Source organism: Ranitomeya imitator, chromosome 4 (genome assembly GCF_032444005.1).
Source record: "Ranitomeya imitator isolate aRanImi1 chromosome 4, aRanImi1.pri, whole genome shotgun sequence".
NCBI lineage: Eukaryota > Metazoa > Chordata > Amphibia > Anura > Dendrobatidae > Ranitomeya > Ranitomeya imitator.
In genome coordinates this window covers 302,786,702-302,797,974 of record NC_091285.1, presented here as the reverse complement: position 1 = coordinate 302,797,974, position 11,273 = coordinate 302,786,702, and the positions used below count along the sequence as shown (strand labels likewise).

General features: G+C 44.9%; 1 protein-coding gene across 1 annotated transcript; it reads left to right on the top strand.

Annotated features, from left to right (window-relative positions):
• The first annotated feature begins 251 nt into the window (after positions 1-251).
• Positions 252-2,285, top strand: LOC138674085 (uncharacterized). The gene is made up of 4 exons (XM_069762031.1): positions 252-465; positions 615-798; positions 878-1,034; positions 1,161-2,285. Exons 2-4 carry the CDS (start codon positions 684-686, stop codon positions 1,969-1,971), a joined length of 1,083 nt encoding a protein of 360 aa, XP_069618132.1. The 5' UTR covers positions 252-465; positions 615-683; the 3' UTR covers positions 1,972-2,285.
• Positions 2,286-11,273: the final 8,988 nt, after the last annotated feature.

Genomic DNA, 11,273 nt, shown 5'->3' with positions numbered 1-11,273 from the left:
TGCTAACCACTGCGCGTGTGTGTGTGTGTGTGTGTGTGTGTGTGTGTGTGTGTGTGTGTGTGTGTGTGTATTTTGCCATTTTTCATCTTTGTAGGAAACTGATGAAGCTGCTGCCACAGTCCAAAAGGTGTTCCCCGAAGAAGAGGGAAGGGGTGAGAAAGACCTGGAGCGGGATCACAATTGGTATGTTTCTTTTATGTATCGTGGAACCACAACCTCACACTACACACAACACAAGATAGTTACAGGTTACAGATAGAACACAACACATACGAACTGATAAATTCAGACATCACACAACACATAAAAAATGATCATTGTACATATCACATGGCACACTACACATAGAAAGGCTACATACAAGCACATAATTGTTTTTTTTCTCTTCTAGAGTTCGGATTCTGGTTCTCAATCCAGAGGTGCTCCCAGGGTCGTCGGCGTGCAAGTCATGGCGGCCGTCATCGTGTAAATATATATATATATATATCTATCTATTTATCTATCTATCTATCTATATATATATATATATATTTTTTTTTTTTTTTTTTTTAAGGTTTATTCTTTATGTTGTTTACAATTTAGTTTTAATTTGCTTTTTTCCTTTCTTTTAACAGGCTTCACAGGGTGCTCCTGATTCTGACCTGCTCATCGATCTTGTCCAAGACAGGGAGCCGCTGTGGAACATGAGTGACCACCGCCATGCTGATATCATCGTGACCCGGCGACTCAGGGAGCAAGTCTGCCAAGAGCTTATTGCGAAGTGGGAGGACCTCGATGTTCCGGCCCAGAATCAAGAACGTAAGTATACTCTGTTCCGTTTTCTTGATGCATTCTAATTTTTTTTTCTAACCAAGTTGTGTTTCTCCTTTTTTAACAGGTGAGAGGATTGTAAAACGCTTGCTTTCGATTAGGGATCGCTTCAAGAAGGAATTCAATAAAGAGATGCGGGCCCCGAGTGGATCTGGAAGACGCAGGAGCAAATACAAGTATGCCCAAGCCCTGTCGTTCCTCAGGTCAACGATGGTGACACGAAGGTAAATATTACCCACCACTTGTGATGATAACCAATGTTTTACATGTCTAACTCTCTTTTGCTCTTTCAGCCAGGGCCATGCAATTATAGTATATTAATTGTTTGTTTTTTCTCTTTTGTTCCACAGCACCGTCGGCAGCACTCGGGAGCCTGCAGCACAGTTGAATCCTTCTGGGGCGATCCCTCAGGAGGCTGCCACCGAGGCACACTTTGACAGTGCGGACCCCTCTGCATCTTCCCACTCTACACCTTCCCAGCCTTCCCACACATCGGATCCCTCTGTCCCATCTGCGAGCGCTGGAGCATCCTGGCCGGTTCCATTGCATGTATCTGCTGGTGAGGATATAGCATTTTCTGTACCCCACCCCTCTGCTGCTGCCACCTCTAGTACACCTGTAGCATCGGGGTGCCATCCTCAGAGAGGTCAGGTACAGAGTTATACTCCCGAGTTCTTACACGTGAACGCATCCTTCCAGAACTGTCTGAAAGTTTTGTCCGAGCAAATGGCTGCAGGTTTTAATTTCATAAATAAAAGTATACTCGAGATGCATACACTTCTGTTAACGATGCGTTCAGAGGCAAGACAGTCACCGAACAACACTTTTTTCCAGTCGGTACTTGAGCAAATGGAGATGCTATCTACTTCTCAGCAGATGCAAGTAATGCAATCCTGCCTGTCAACTCTAGCGTTCATTGCCTCAAAAGCCGAGGCTCTTGCCACCCATGCTGCAACTGCCCCCCCTTCCTCCACTGTCCATCACTACAGCCACTACCATCCTCCTGACCCATACCACCAACGCGCCCGTGCACCAACCCCACCATCAACCACATCGTGCCCATACCCCGTCCCACCAGCCACAAGCCTTACAGCGTTCCCGTGCCCCTTACCACCAGCCACACTACCAGCGTCCCGTCCGTGCCACTTCCCACCAATATGATGATCCCGACCCATACCACTTCCCATCTACTTCATCCATGCCTCCTCTCCCTGCCCACTACCAACAGCCTCTTTCACCTCCTTCCCAACCCTCTTCTCCACCCATCACTGCTTCTGCCTTCCAATCCTCCCAAAACATCACCTACACCCCTGCATCCTACCAAACTCCTAACCCCAATCCCACTTTCCTGTCCACCCGCTCAATTGCCTTCTCCACTCCTTCACCACTACCTATTGATCATTCCCCACCACCAACACATTCCTCTCTCCACACTCCCACTGTCAAAGTGTCCCTATCTGACAGCCCCTCCAGCACTATCTCCACTCCTACGTATTCCAATCTATAGTTTTGTGTGCTGCAAAATAAAGTTTTTTTTGGTGTTTCAAAATAAAATTTGTTTTGGTTATTTAACCCCTTCCCGACCTGTGACACAGCGTATGCGTCATGAAAGTCGGTGCCAATCCGACCTGTGACGCATATGCTGTGTCACAGAAAGATCGCGTCCCTGCAGATCGGGTGAAAGGGTTAACTCCCATTTCACCCGATCTGCAGGGACAGGGGGAGTGGTACTTTAGCCCAGGGGGGGTGGCTTCACCCCCTCGTGGCTACGATCGCTCTGATTGGCTGTTGAAAGTGAAACTGCCAATCAGAGCGATTTGTAATATTTCACCTAAAAAAATGGTGAAATATTACAATCCAGCCATGGCCGATGCTGCAATATCATCGGCCATGGCTGGAAATACTAATGTGCCCCCACCCCACCCCTCCGATCGCCCCCCCAGCCCCCCGATCTGTGGTCCGCTCCCCTCCGTCCTGTGCTCCGCTCCCCCGTCCTCCTGTCCGCTCCCCCCGTGCTCCGATCACACCCCCCGTGCTCCAATCAAACCCCCCCGCACTCCGATCCCCCCCCCGTGCTCCGATCCACCCCCCCTGCACACCGATCCACCCCCCCTGCACACCGATCCACCCGCCCGCACACCGATCACTCTCCCCCATGCTCCGATCCCTCCCCCCCCGTGCTCCGACGCCCCCCCGTGCCCTGATCTCCCCCCCCTGTGCCCTGATCTCCCCCCCTTATACTTACCGATCCTGGCGGCGTCCGTCCGTCTTCTTCCCCGAGCGCCGCAATGTTCCAAAATGGCGGGCGCATGCGCAGTGCGCCCGCCGAATCTGCCGGCCGGCAGATTCGTTCCAATGTGAATTTTGATCACTGTGATATAATCTATCACAGTGGTCAAAATAAAAAAACAGTAAATGACCCCCCCCCCCCCCATTTGTCCCCCATAGATAGGGACAATAATAAAATAAAGAATTTTTTTTTTTTTCCACTAAGGTTGGAGTTAGAACTAGGGTTAGGGTTAGGGTTAGGGTTAGGGGTAGGGTTAGGGGTAGGGGTAGGGGTAGGGGTAGGGGTAGGGTTAGGGGTAGGGTTAGGGGTAGGGGTAGGGTTAGGGGTAGGGGTAGGGTTAGGGGTAGGGGTAGGGTTAGGGGTAGGGGTAGGGGTAGGGTTAGGGTTAGGGGTAGGGGTAGGGTTAGGGTTAGGGTTTCGGTATGTGCACACGTATTCTGGTCCTCTGCGGATTTTTCCGCAGCGGATTTGATAAATCCGCAGTGCTAAACCGCTGCGGATTTATGGCAGATTTACCGCGGTTTTTCTGCGCATTTCACTGCGGTTTTACAACTGCGATTTTCTATTGGAGCAGTTGTAAAACCGCTGCGGAATCCGCACAAAGAAGTGACATGCTGCGGAATGTAAACCGCTGCGTTTCCGTGCAGTTTTTCCGCAGCATGTGTACAGCGATTTTTGTTTCCCATAGGTTTACATTGAAATGTAAACTCATGGGAAACTGCTGCGGATCCGCAGCGTTTTCCGCAGCGTGTGCACATACCTTTAGAATTAGGCTATGTGCACACGGTGCGGATTTGGCTGCGGATCCGCAGCGGATTGGCCGCTGCGGATCCGCAGCAGTGTTCCATCAGGTTTACAGTACCATGTAAACCTATGGAAAACCAAATCCGCTGTGCCCATGGTGCGGAAAATACCGCACGAAAACGCTGCGTTGTATTTTCCGCAGCATGTCAATTCTTTGTGCGGATTCCGCAGCGTTTTACACCTATTCCTCAATAGGAATCCGCAGGTGAAATCCGCAGTAAATCCGCAGGTAAAACGCAGTGCCTTTTACCCGCGGATTTTTCAAAAATGGTGCGGAAAAATCTCACACGAATCCGCAACGTGGGTACATAGCCTTAGGGTTAGGGTTGGGTTGGAATTAGGGTTGTGGTTAGGGTTAGGGGTGTGTTGGGGTTAGGGTTGTGGTTAGGGTTACGGCTACAGTTGGGATAAGGGTTAGGGGTGTGTTGGCGTTAGAATTGAGGGGTTTCCACTGTTTAGGCACTTCAGGGGGTCTCCAAACGCAACATGGCGCCACCATTGATTCCAGCCAATCTTTTATTCAAAAAGTCAAATGGTGCTCCTTCCCTTCCGAGCCCCGACGCTTGCCCAAACAGTGGTTTACCCCCACATATGGGGTATCAGTGTACTCAGGACAAACTGGGCAACAATTACTGGGGTCCAATTTCTCCTGTTACCCTTGAGAAAATAAAAAATTCTGGGCTAAAAAATTATTTTTGAGGAAAGAAAACGTATTTATTATTTTCACTGCTCTGTGTTATAAACTTCTGTGAAGCACTTGGGGGTTCAAAGTGCTCACCTCACATCTAGATAAGTTCCTTTCGGGGTCTAGTTTCCAAAATGGGGTCACTTGTGGGGGGTTTCTACTGTTTAGGCACACCAGGGGCTCTGCAAACGCAACGTGACGCCCGCAGACCATTCCATCAAAGTCTGCATTTCAAAACGTCACTACTTGACTTCCGAGCCCCGACATGTGCCCAAACAGTGGTTTACCCCCACATATGGGGTATCAGCGTACTCAGGACAAACTGGGCAACAATTACTGGGGTCCAATTTCTCCTGTTACCCTTGAGAAAATAAAAAATTGCTTGCTAAAACATCATTTTTGAGGAAAGAAAAATGATTTTTTATTTTCACGGCTCTGCGTTGTAAACGTCTGTGAAGCACTTGGGGGTTCAAAGTGCTCACCACATATCTAGATAAGTTCCTTGGGGGGGTCTAGTTTCCAAAATGGGGTCACTTGTGGGGGGTTTCTACTGTTTAGGCACACCAGGGGATCTGCAAACGCAACGTGACGCCCGCAGACCATTCCATCAAAGTCTGCATTTCAAAAGTCACTACTTCCCTTCTGAGCCCCGACGTGTGCCCAAACAGTGGTTTACCCCCACATATGGGGTATCAGCGTACTCAGGAGAAACTGGACAACAACTTTTGGGGTCCAATTTCTCCTGTAACCCTTGGGAAAATAAAAAATTCTGGGCTAAAAAATTATTTTTGAGGAAAGAAAACGTATTTATTATTTTCACTGCTCTGTGTTATAAACTTCTGTGAAGCACTTGGGGGTTCAAAGTGCTCACCTCACATCTAGATAAGTTCCTTTCGGGGTCTAGTTTCCAAAATGGGGTCACTTGTGGGGGGTTTCTACTGTTTAGGCACACCAGGGGCTCTGCAAACGCAACGTGACGCCCGCAGACCATTCCATCAAAGTCTGCATTTCAAAAGTCACTACTTCCCTTCTGAGCCCCGACATGTGCCCAAACTGTGGTTTACCCCCACATATGGGGTATCAGCGTACTCAGGAGAAACTGTACAACAACTTTTGGGGTCAAATTTCTCCTGTTACCCTTGGGAAAATAATAAATTGCAGGCTAAAAAATCATTTTAGAGAAAATAAAATTTTTATTTTATTTTCATGGCTCTGCGTTATAAACTTCTGTGAAGCACTTGGAAGTTCAAAGTCCTCACCACACATCTAGATTAGTTCCTTTGGGGGTCTAGTTTCCAAAATGGGGTCATATGTGGGGGATCTCCAATGTTTAGGCACACAGGGGCTCTCCAAACGTGACATGGTGTCCGCTAATGATTGGAGCTAATTTTCCATTTAAAAAGCCAATTGGCGTGCCTTCCCTTCCGAGCCCTGCTGTGCGCCCAAACAGTGGTTTACCCCCACATATGGGGTATCAGCGTACTCAGGACAAACTGGACAACAACATTTGCGGTCCAATTTCTCCTATTACCCTTGGCAAAATAGGAAATTCCAGGCTAAAAATCATTTTTGAGGAAAGAAAAATTATTTTTTATTTTCATGGCTCTGCATTATAAACTTCTGTGAAGCACCTGGGGGTTTAAAGTGCTCAATATGCATCTAGATAAGTTCCTTGGGGGGTCTAGTTTCCAAAATGGGGTCACTTGTGGGGGAGCTCCAATGCATAGGCACACAGGGGCTCTCCAAACGCGACATGGTGTCCGCTAACAATTGGAGCTAATTTTCCATTCAAAAAGTCAAATGGCGCGCCTTCCCTTCCGAGCCCTGCCGTGTGCCCAAACAGTGGTTTACCCCCACATATGAGGTATCGGCGTACTCGGGAGAAATTGCCCAACAAATTTTAGGATTCATTTTATCCTATTGCCCATGTGAAAATGAAAAACTGAGGCGAAAATAATTTTTTTGTGAAAAAAAAAAGTACTTTTTCATTTTTACAGATCAATTTGTGAAGCACCTGAGGGTTTAAAGTGCTCAATATGCATCTAGATAAGTTCCTTGGGGGGTCTAGTTTCCAAAATGGGGTCATTTGTGGGGGAGCTCCAATGTTTAGGCACACGGGGGCTCTCCAAACACGACATGGTGTCCGCTAACGATGGAGATAATTTTTCATTCAAAAAGTCAAATGGCGCTCCTTCCCTTCCGAACCTTACCATGTGCCCAAACAGTGGTTTACCCCCACATGTGAGGTATCGGTGTACTCATGAGAAATTGCCCAACAAATTTTAGGATCCATTTTATCCTGTTGCCCATGTGAAAATGAAAAAAATTGAGGCTAAAAGAATTTTTTTGTGAAAAAAAAGTACTTTTTCATTTTTACGGATCAATTTGTGAAGCCCCCGGGGGTTCAAAGTTCTCACTATGCATCTAGATAAGTTCCTTGGGGCGTCTAGTTTCCAAAATGGGGTCACGTGTGGGGGAGCTCCAATTTTTAGGCACACGGGGGCTCTCCAAACGTGACATGGTGTCCGCTAAAGAGTGGAGCCAATTTTTCATTCAAAAAGTCAAATGGCGCTCCTTCCCTTCCAAGCCCTGCCGTGCGCCCAAACAGTGGTTTACCCCCACATATGAGGTATCAGCGTACTCAGGACAAATTGGACAACAACTTTCGTGGTTCAGTTTCTCCTTGTACCATTGGGAAAATAAAAAAAATGTTGCTAAAAGATAATTTTTGTGACTAAAAAGTTAAATGTTCATTTTTTCCTTCCATGTTGCTTCTGCTGCTGTGAAGCACCTGAAGGGTTAAAAAACTTCTTGAATGTGGTTTTGAGCACCTTGAGGGGTGCATTTTTTAGAATGGTGTCACTTTTGGGTATTTTCAGCCATATAGACCCCTCAAACTGACTTCAAATGTGAGGTGGTCCCTAAAAAAAATGGTTTTGTAAATTTCGTTGTAAAAATGAGAAATCGCTGGTCAAATTTTAACTCTTATAACTTCCTAGCAAAAAAAAATTTTGTTTCCAAAATTGTGCTGGTGTAAAGTAGACATGTGGGAAATGTTATTTATTAACTATTTTGTGTCACATAACTCTCTGGTTTAACAGAATAAAAATTCAAAATGTGAAAATTGCGAAATTTTCAAAATTTTCGCCAAATTTCCGTTTTTATCACAAATAAACGCAGAATTTATTGACCTAAATTTACCACTAACATGAAGCCCAATATGTCACGAAAAAACAATCTCAGAACCGCTAGGATCCGTTGAAGCGTTCCTGAGTTATTACCTCATAAAGGGACACTGGTCAGAATTGCAAAAAACGGCCAGGTCATTAAGGTCAAAATAGGCTGGGTCATGAAGGGGTTAAAAAAAATATGTAATAAAACTGTGTTGTTTACAGCTATCTTGTATTTATTCTTTATAAGGTATAGATAACACTTTGGTTAAACAAGGTTTATTGGTCAGAGGTAAAATACTTTGGGTACAACCCAAACAGATGCACAGCTTGTGTAAAAGGTAAAACCAAACAAAAAGAAAAAGCAGAAGTCCAGCGCGGGTGATGTCCATAAAAAATACCTTTTATTCCATATTCGTTAAAAGCACACAAATCCAAAATCCATCTTCATATCCATAGACACAAAAACGGGTGATTCATACCAGTGACAGTCACAGGCTTAAAGTGCATTAAAATCATACGCGTTTCAACGGTCGTGCCGCCTTACTCATTGTGATAAAAATAAAATGAAAGAGGGCTGCCATATAGGACTAGGCCCATTAGGTTACACCCCCTGATCTTGCAGACAACAGAAACAGGGCAACACCTACAGGTAATTAATGAGTTTAACCTGAAATTTGTATGTACAAATACTAAGCTTAAGGCAGGAGAAAGAGAGGGGAAAAAAAAAAAAAAAAAGTCTATGGACTTTTATATGGATGTTATATATACAAGAATTATAACTTATCATTCATAATAATTCATAAGATCCTGCCGGATATTCATGCCTAGGGGGGCTCTGGACTTAAGCTGATACATCCACCATATCTCTCTGTTGGTTATTTTTCTTTTTATATCTCCCCCTCGGAATGGAGCTTTAACCCTTTCAATCCCGCGGACCTCCAATGAGCTGACATCCCCATTGTGTTTATGGATGAAGTGTTTGGATGCAGCAGAGCTCTTATGGGTGATTTTATTCACTGCATCAGACAAGTGCCTCCTTATTCTCACTTTCAGGGGACCCCCTGTGCACCCCACATATTGCTGCTCACAGGTGGTGCAATTAATCAGATACACCACATTGGAGGTGTTGCAGTTAATGTAGTGGTTAATTTTGTAGGTCTTTTTGGTGACAGATGAGTGGAATTCCTTACTGTTCACCATGTATTTACAGCAGGTGCAGATATTGTGTCCACACTTGTATGTGCCTTTAGTACTGAGCCAGTTTTCTTTCTCTTTTAACCTTTTGTCTTCACTAACAAAGAGGCTGGGGGATAAGATGTTGTTCAGACTAGGGGCTTTTTTAGCGATATAGCGCACTGGTTTGGACAGGATTTGATTCAGCTTTTTATCCTGGCTCAGCATAGGGATTCTTTTTCTGATAATATCAGTAATCTCTTTGAACTGAGGGCTGTATGTAGTGGTGAAGGTGATGTGCTCCTCACTGGACACACGGTTACTGCTCGTTTTACTCAGCATAGTCTCCCGATCTATATCCTCCACAATGCTCTCAGCCCTCTGCAGCATCCAGCTGGGATAGCCCCTATGAGCCAGCCTGCCCCTCACCTCCCTCTTACTCCTGTCATACACTTCCTTGGTGGTACTGTTCCTCTTAAACCTGTAGAGTTCCCCCACAGGTATGTTTTTTATTACATGTCTCGGATGACATGATTTGGCATGTAATATGGAATTAGTCGCGGTATTTTTCCTGAAAGGGGAGATTGTGATGATTGAACCTGAATTTAGATCTAAAGTAACATCTAAAAAATTAATGTTTCTACCACCAATTGTATAGGTGAATTTCAAATTCATTTCATTATCATTCATATATTTGATAAGTTCAGATATCAAGTCCGCAGGTCCCTCCCATATGAGGAGCAGGTCGTCCAGATAGCGCCCCAGCCACCTAATATAGGGGGAGAAGGGGTTAACATGTGAAAACATGAACAAGCTCTCCCAGGCTGCCATATACAGGTTAGCGATAGATGGCGAGAACCCTGCGCCCATCGGGGCTCCGCAAACCTGCAAAAAAAACTCTTTATTAAAGGAAAAAAAGTTATGTTTGAGGAGAAAGTCCACAGAGGAAATCAAAAATTCCTGTATAGCCGGAGTGTAGTCACTGTAGTCCTGGAGATGTCTCCTCAGGATGGAGATAGTCAGATCATGCATCAGGGAGGGATACAAGGCCTCCACATCACAGGAGATGAAGATACAGTCTCCAGACCATGCAGTCTTATCCAGGGAGGAAATCAAATGCTTTGTATCTTTTATATAGCCTGGTAGTCTAGAAATCAGTGGTTGCAGATACATAACCACCCAGGTACTGAGGTTTTCACCCATGCTTCCAATCCCTGCTACCTCATTGGAGGTCCGCGGGATTGAAAGGGTTAAAGCTCCATTCCGAGGGGGAGATATAAAAAGAAAAATAACCAACAGAGAGATATGGTGGATGTATCAGCTTAAGTCCAGAGCCCCCCTAGGCATGAATATCCGGCAGGATCTTATGAATTATTATGAATGATAAGTTATAATTCTTGTATATATAACATCCATATAAAAGTCCATAGACTTTTTTTTTTTTTTTTTCCCCTCTCTTTCTCCTGCCTTAAGCTTAGTATTTGTACATGCAAATTTCAGATTAAACTCATTAATTACCTGTAGGTGTTGCCCTGTTTCTGTTGTCTGCAAGATCAGGGGGTGTAACCTAATGGGCCTAGTCCTATATGGCAGCCCTCTTTCATTTTATTTTTATCACAATGAGTAAGGCGGCACGACCGTTGAAACGCGTATGATTTTAATGCACTTTAAGCCTGTGACTGTCACTGGTATGAATCACCCGTTTTTGTGTCTATGGATATGAAGATGGATTTTGGATTTGTGTGCTTTTAACGAATATGGAATAAAAGGTATTTTTTATGGACATCACCCGCGCTGGACTTCTGCTTTTTCTTTTTCTTCAAACTACTTGCTGCACTGCATGATCCGTGCGCTGGGCCTGAGAGGAGGTGAGCTGATCTTCGTTGCTTTTTCTTTTGTAAAACCAAACAGGTACACAACTTGGGTAAAAGGTATAACCAAACAGGTACACAACTTGGGTAAAAGGTATAACCAAACAGGTACACAACTTGGGTAAAAGGTACAACCAAACAGGTACACATCTTGGGTAAAAGGTAAAACCAAACAGGTACACAACTTGGGTGAAAGGTTAAATACTTTGGGTACTACCCAAACAGGTACACAACATGGGTAAAAGGTAAAAAAGTTGTTACTATGTCCAAGACAAATTGTTTAAACTCTCTCATCCTGCCAGTGTATTCTTCCTTCGGGTGAAATAAAATATTCTGCAAATTGATCCCGAATTCTGGAAACAGTGGCAGAACTTCTATACGTTTGGTTGCTATAATCAGCCAAGGTGGTTGGTTCAGTCTGGTCCTCAATGGAAATCTGTTCCTAGGATAGCACATAATTGTGCAGG

Coding starts and splice junctions, on each gene's coding strand:
- LOC138674085 (XM_069762031.1), top strand. CDS start 684: ATGAGTGACCACCGCCATGCTGATATCATCGTGACCCGGCGACTCAGG. Junction 799..877: donor TCCGGCCCAGAATCAAGAAC/GTAAGTATACTC, acceptor CTTTTTTAACAG/GTGAGAGGATTGTAAAACGC. Junction 1,035..1,160: donor TCAACGATGGTGACACGAAG/GTAAATATTACC, acceptor TTTGTTCCACAG/CACCGTCGGCAGCACTCGGG.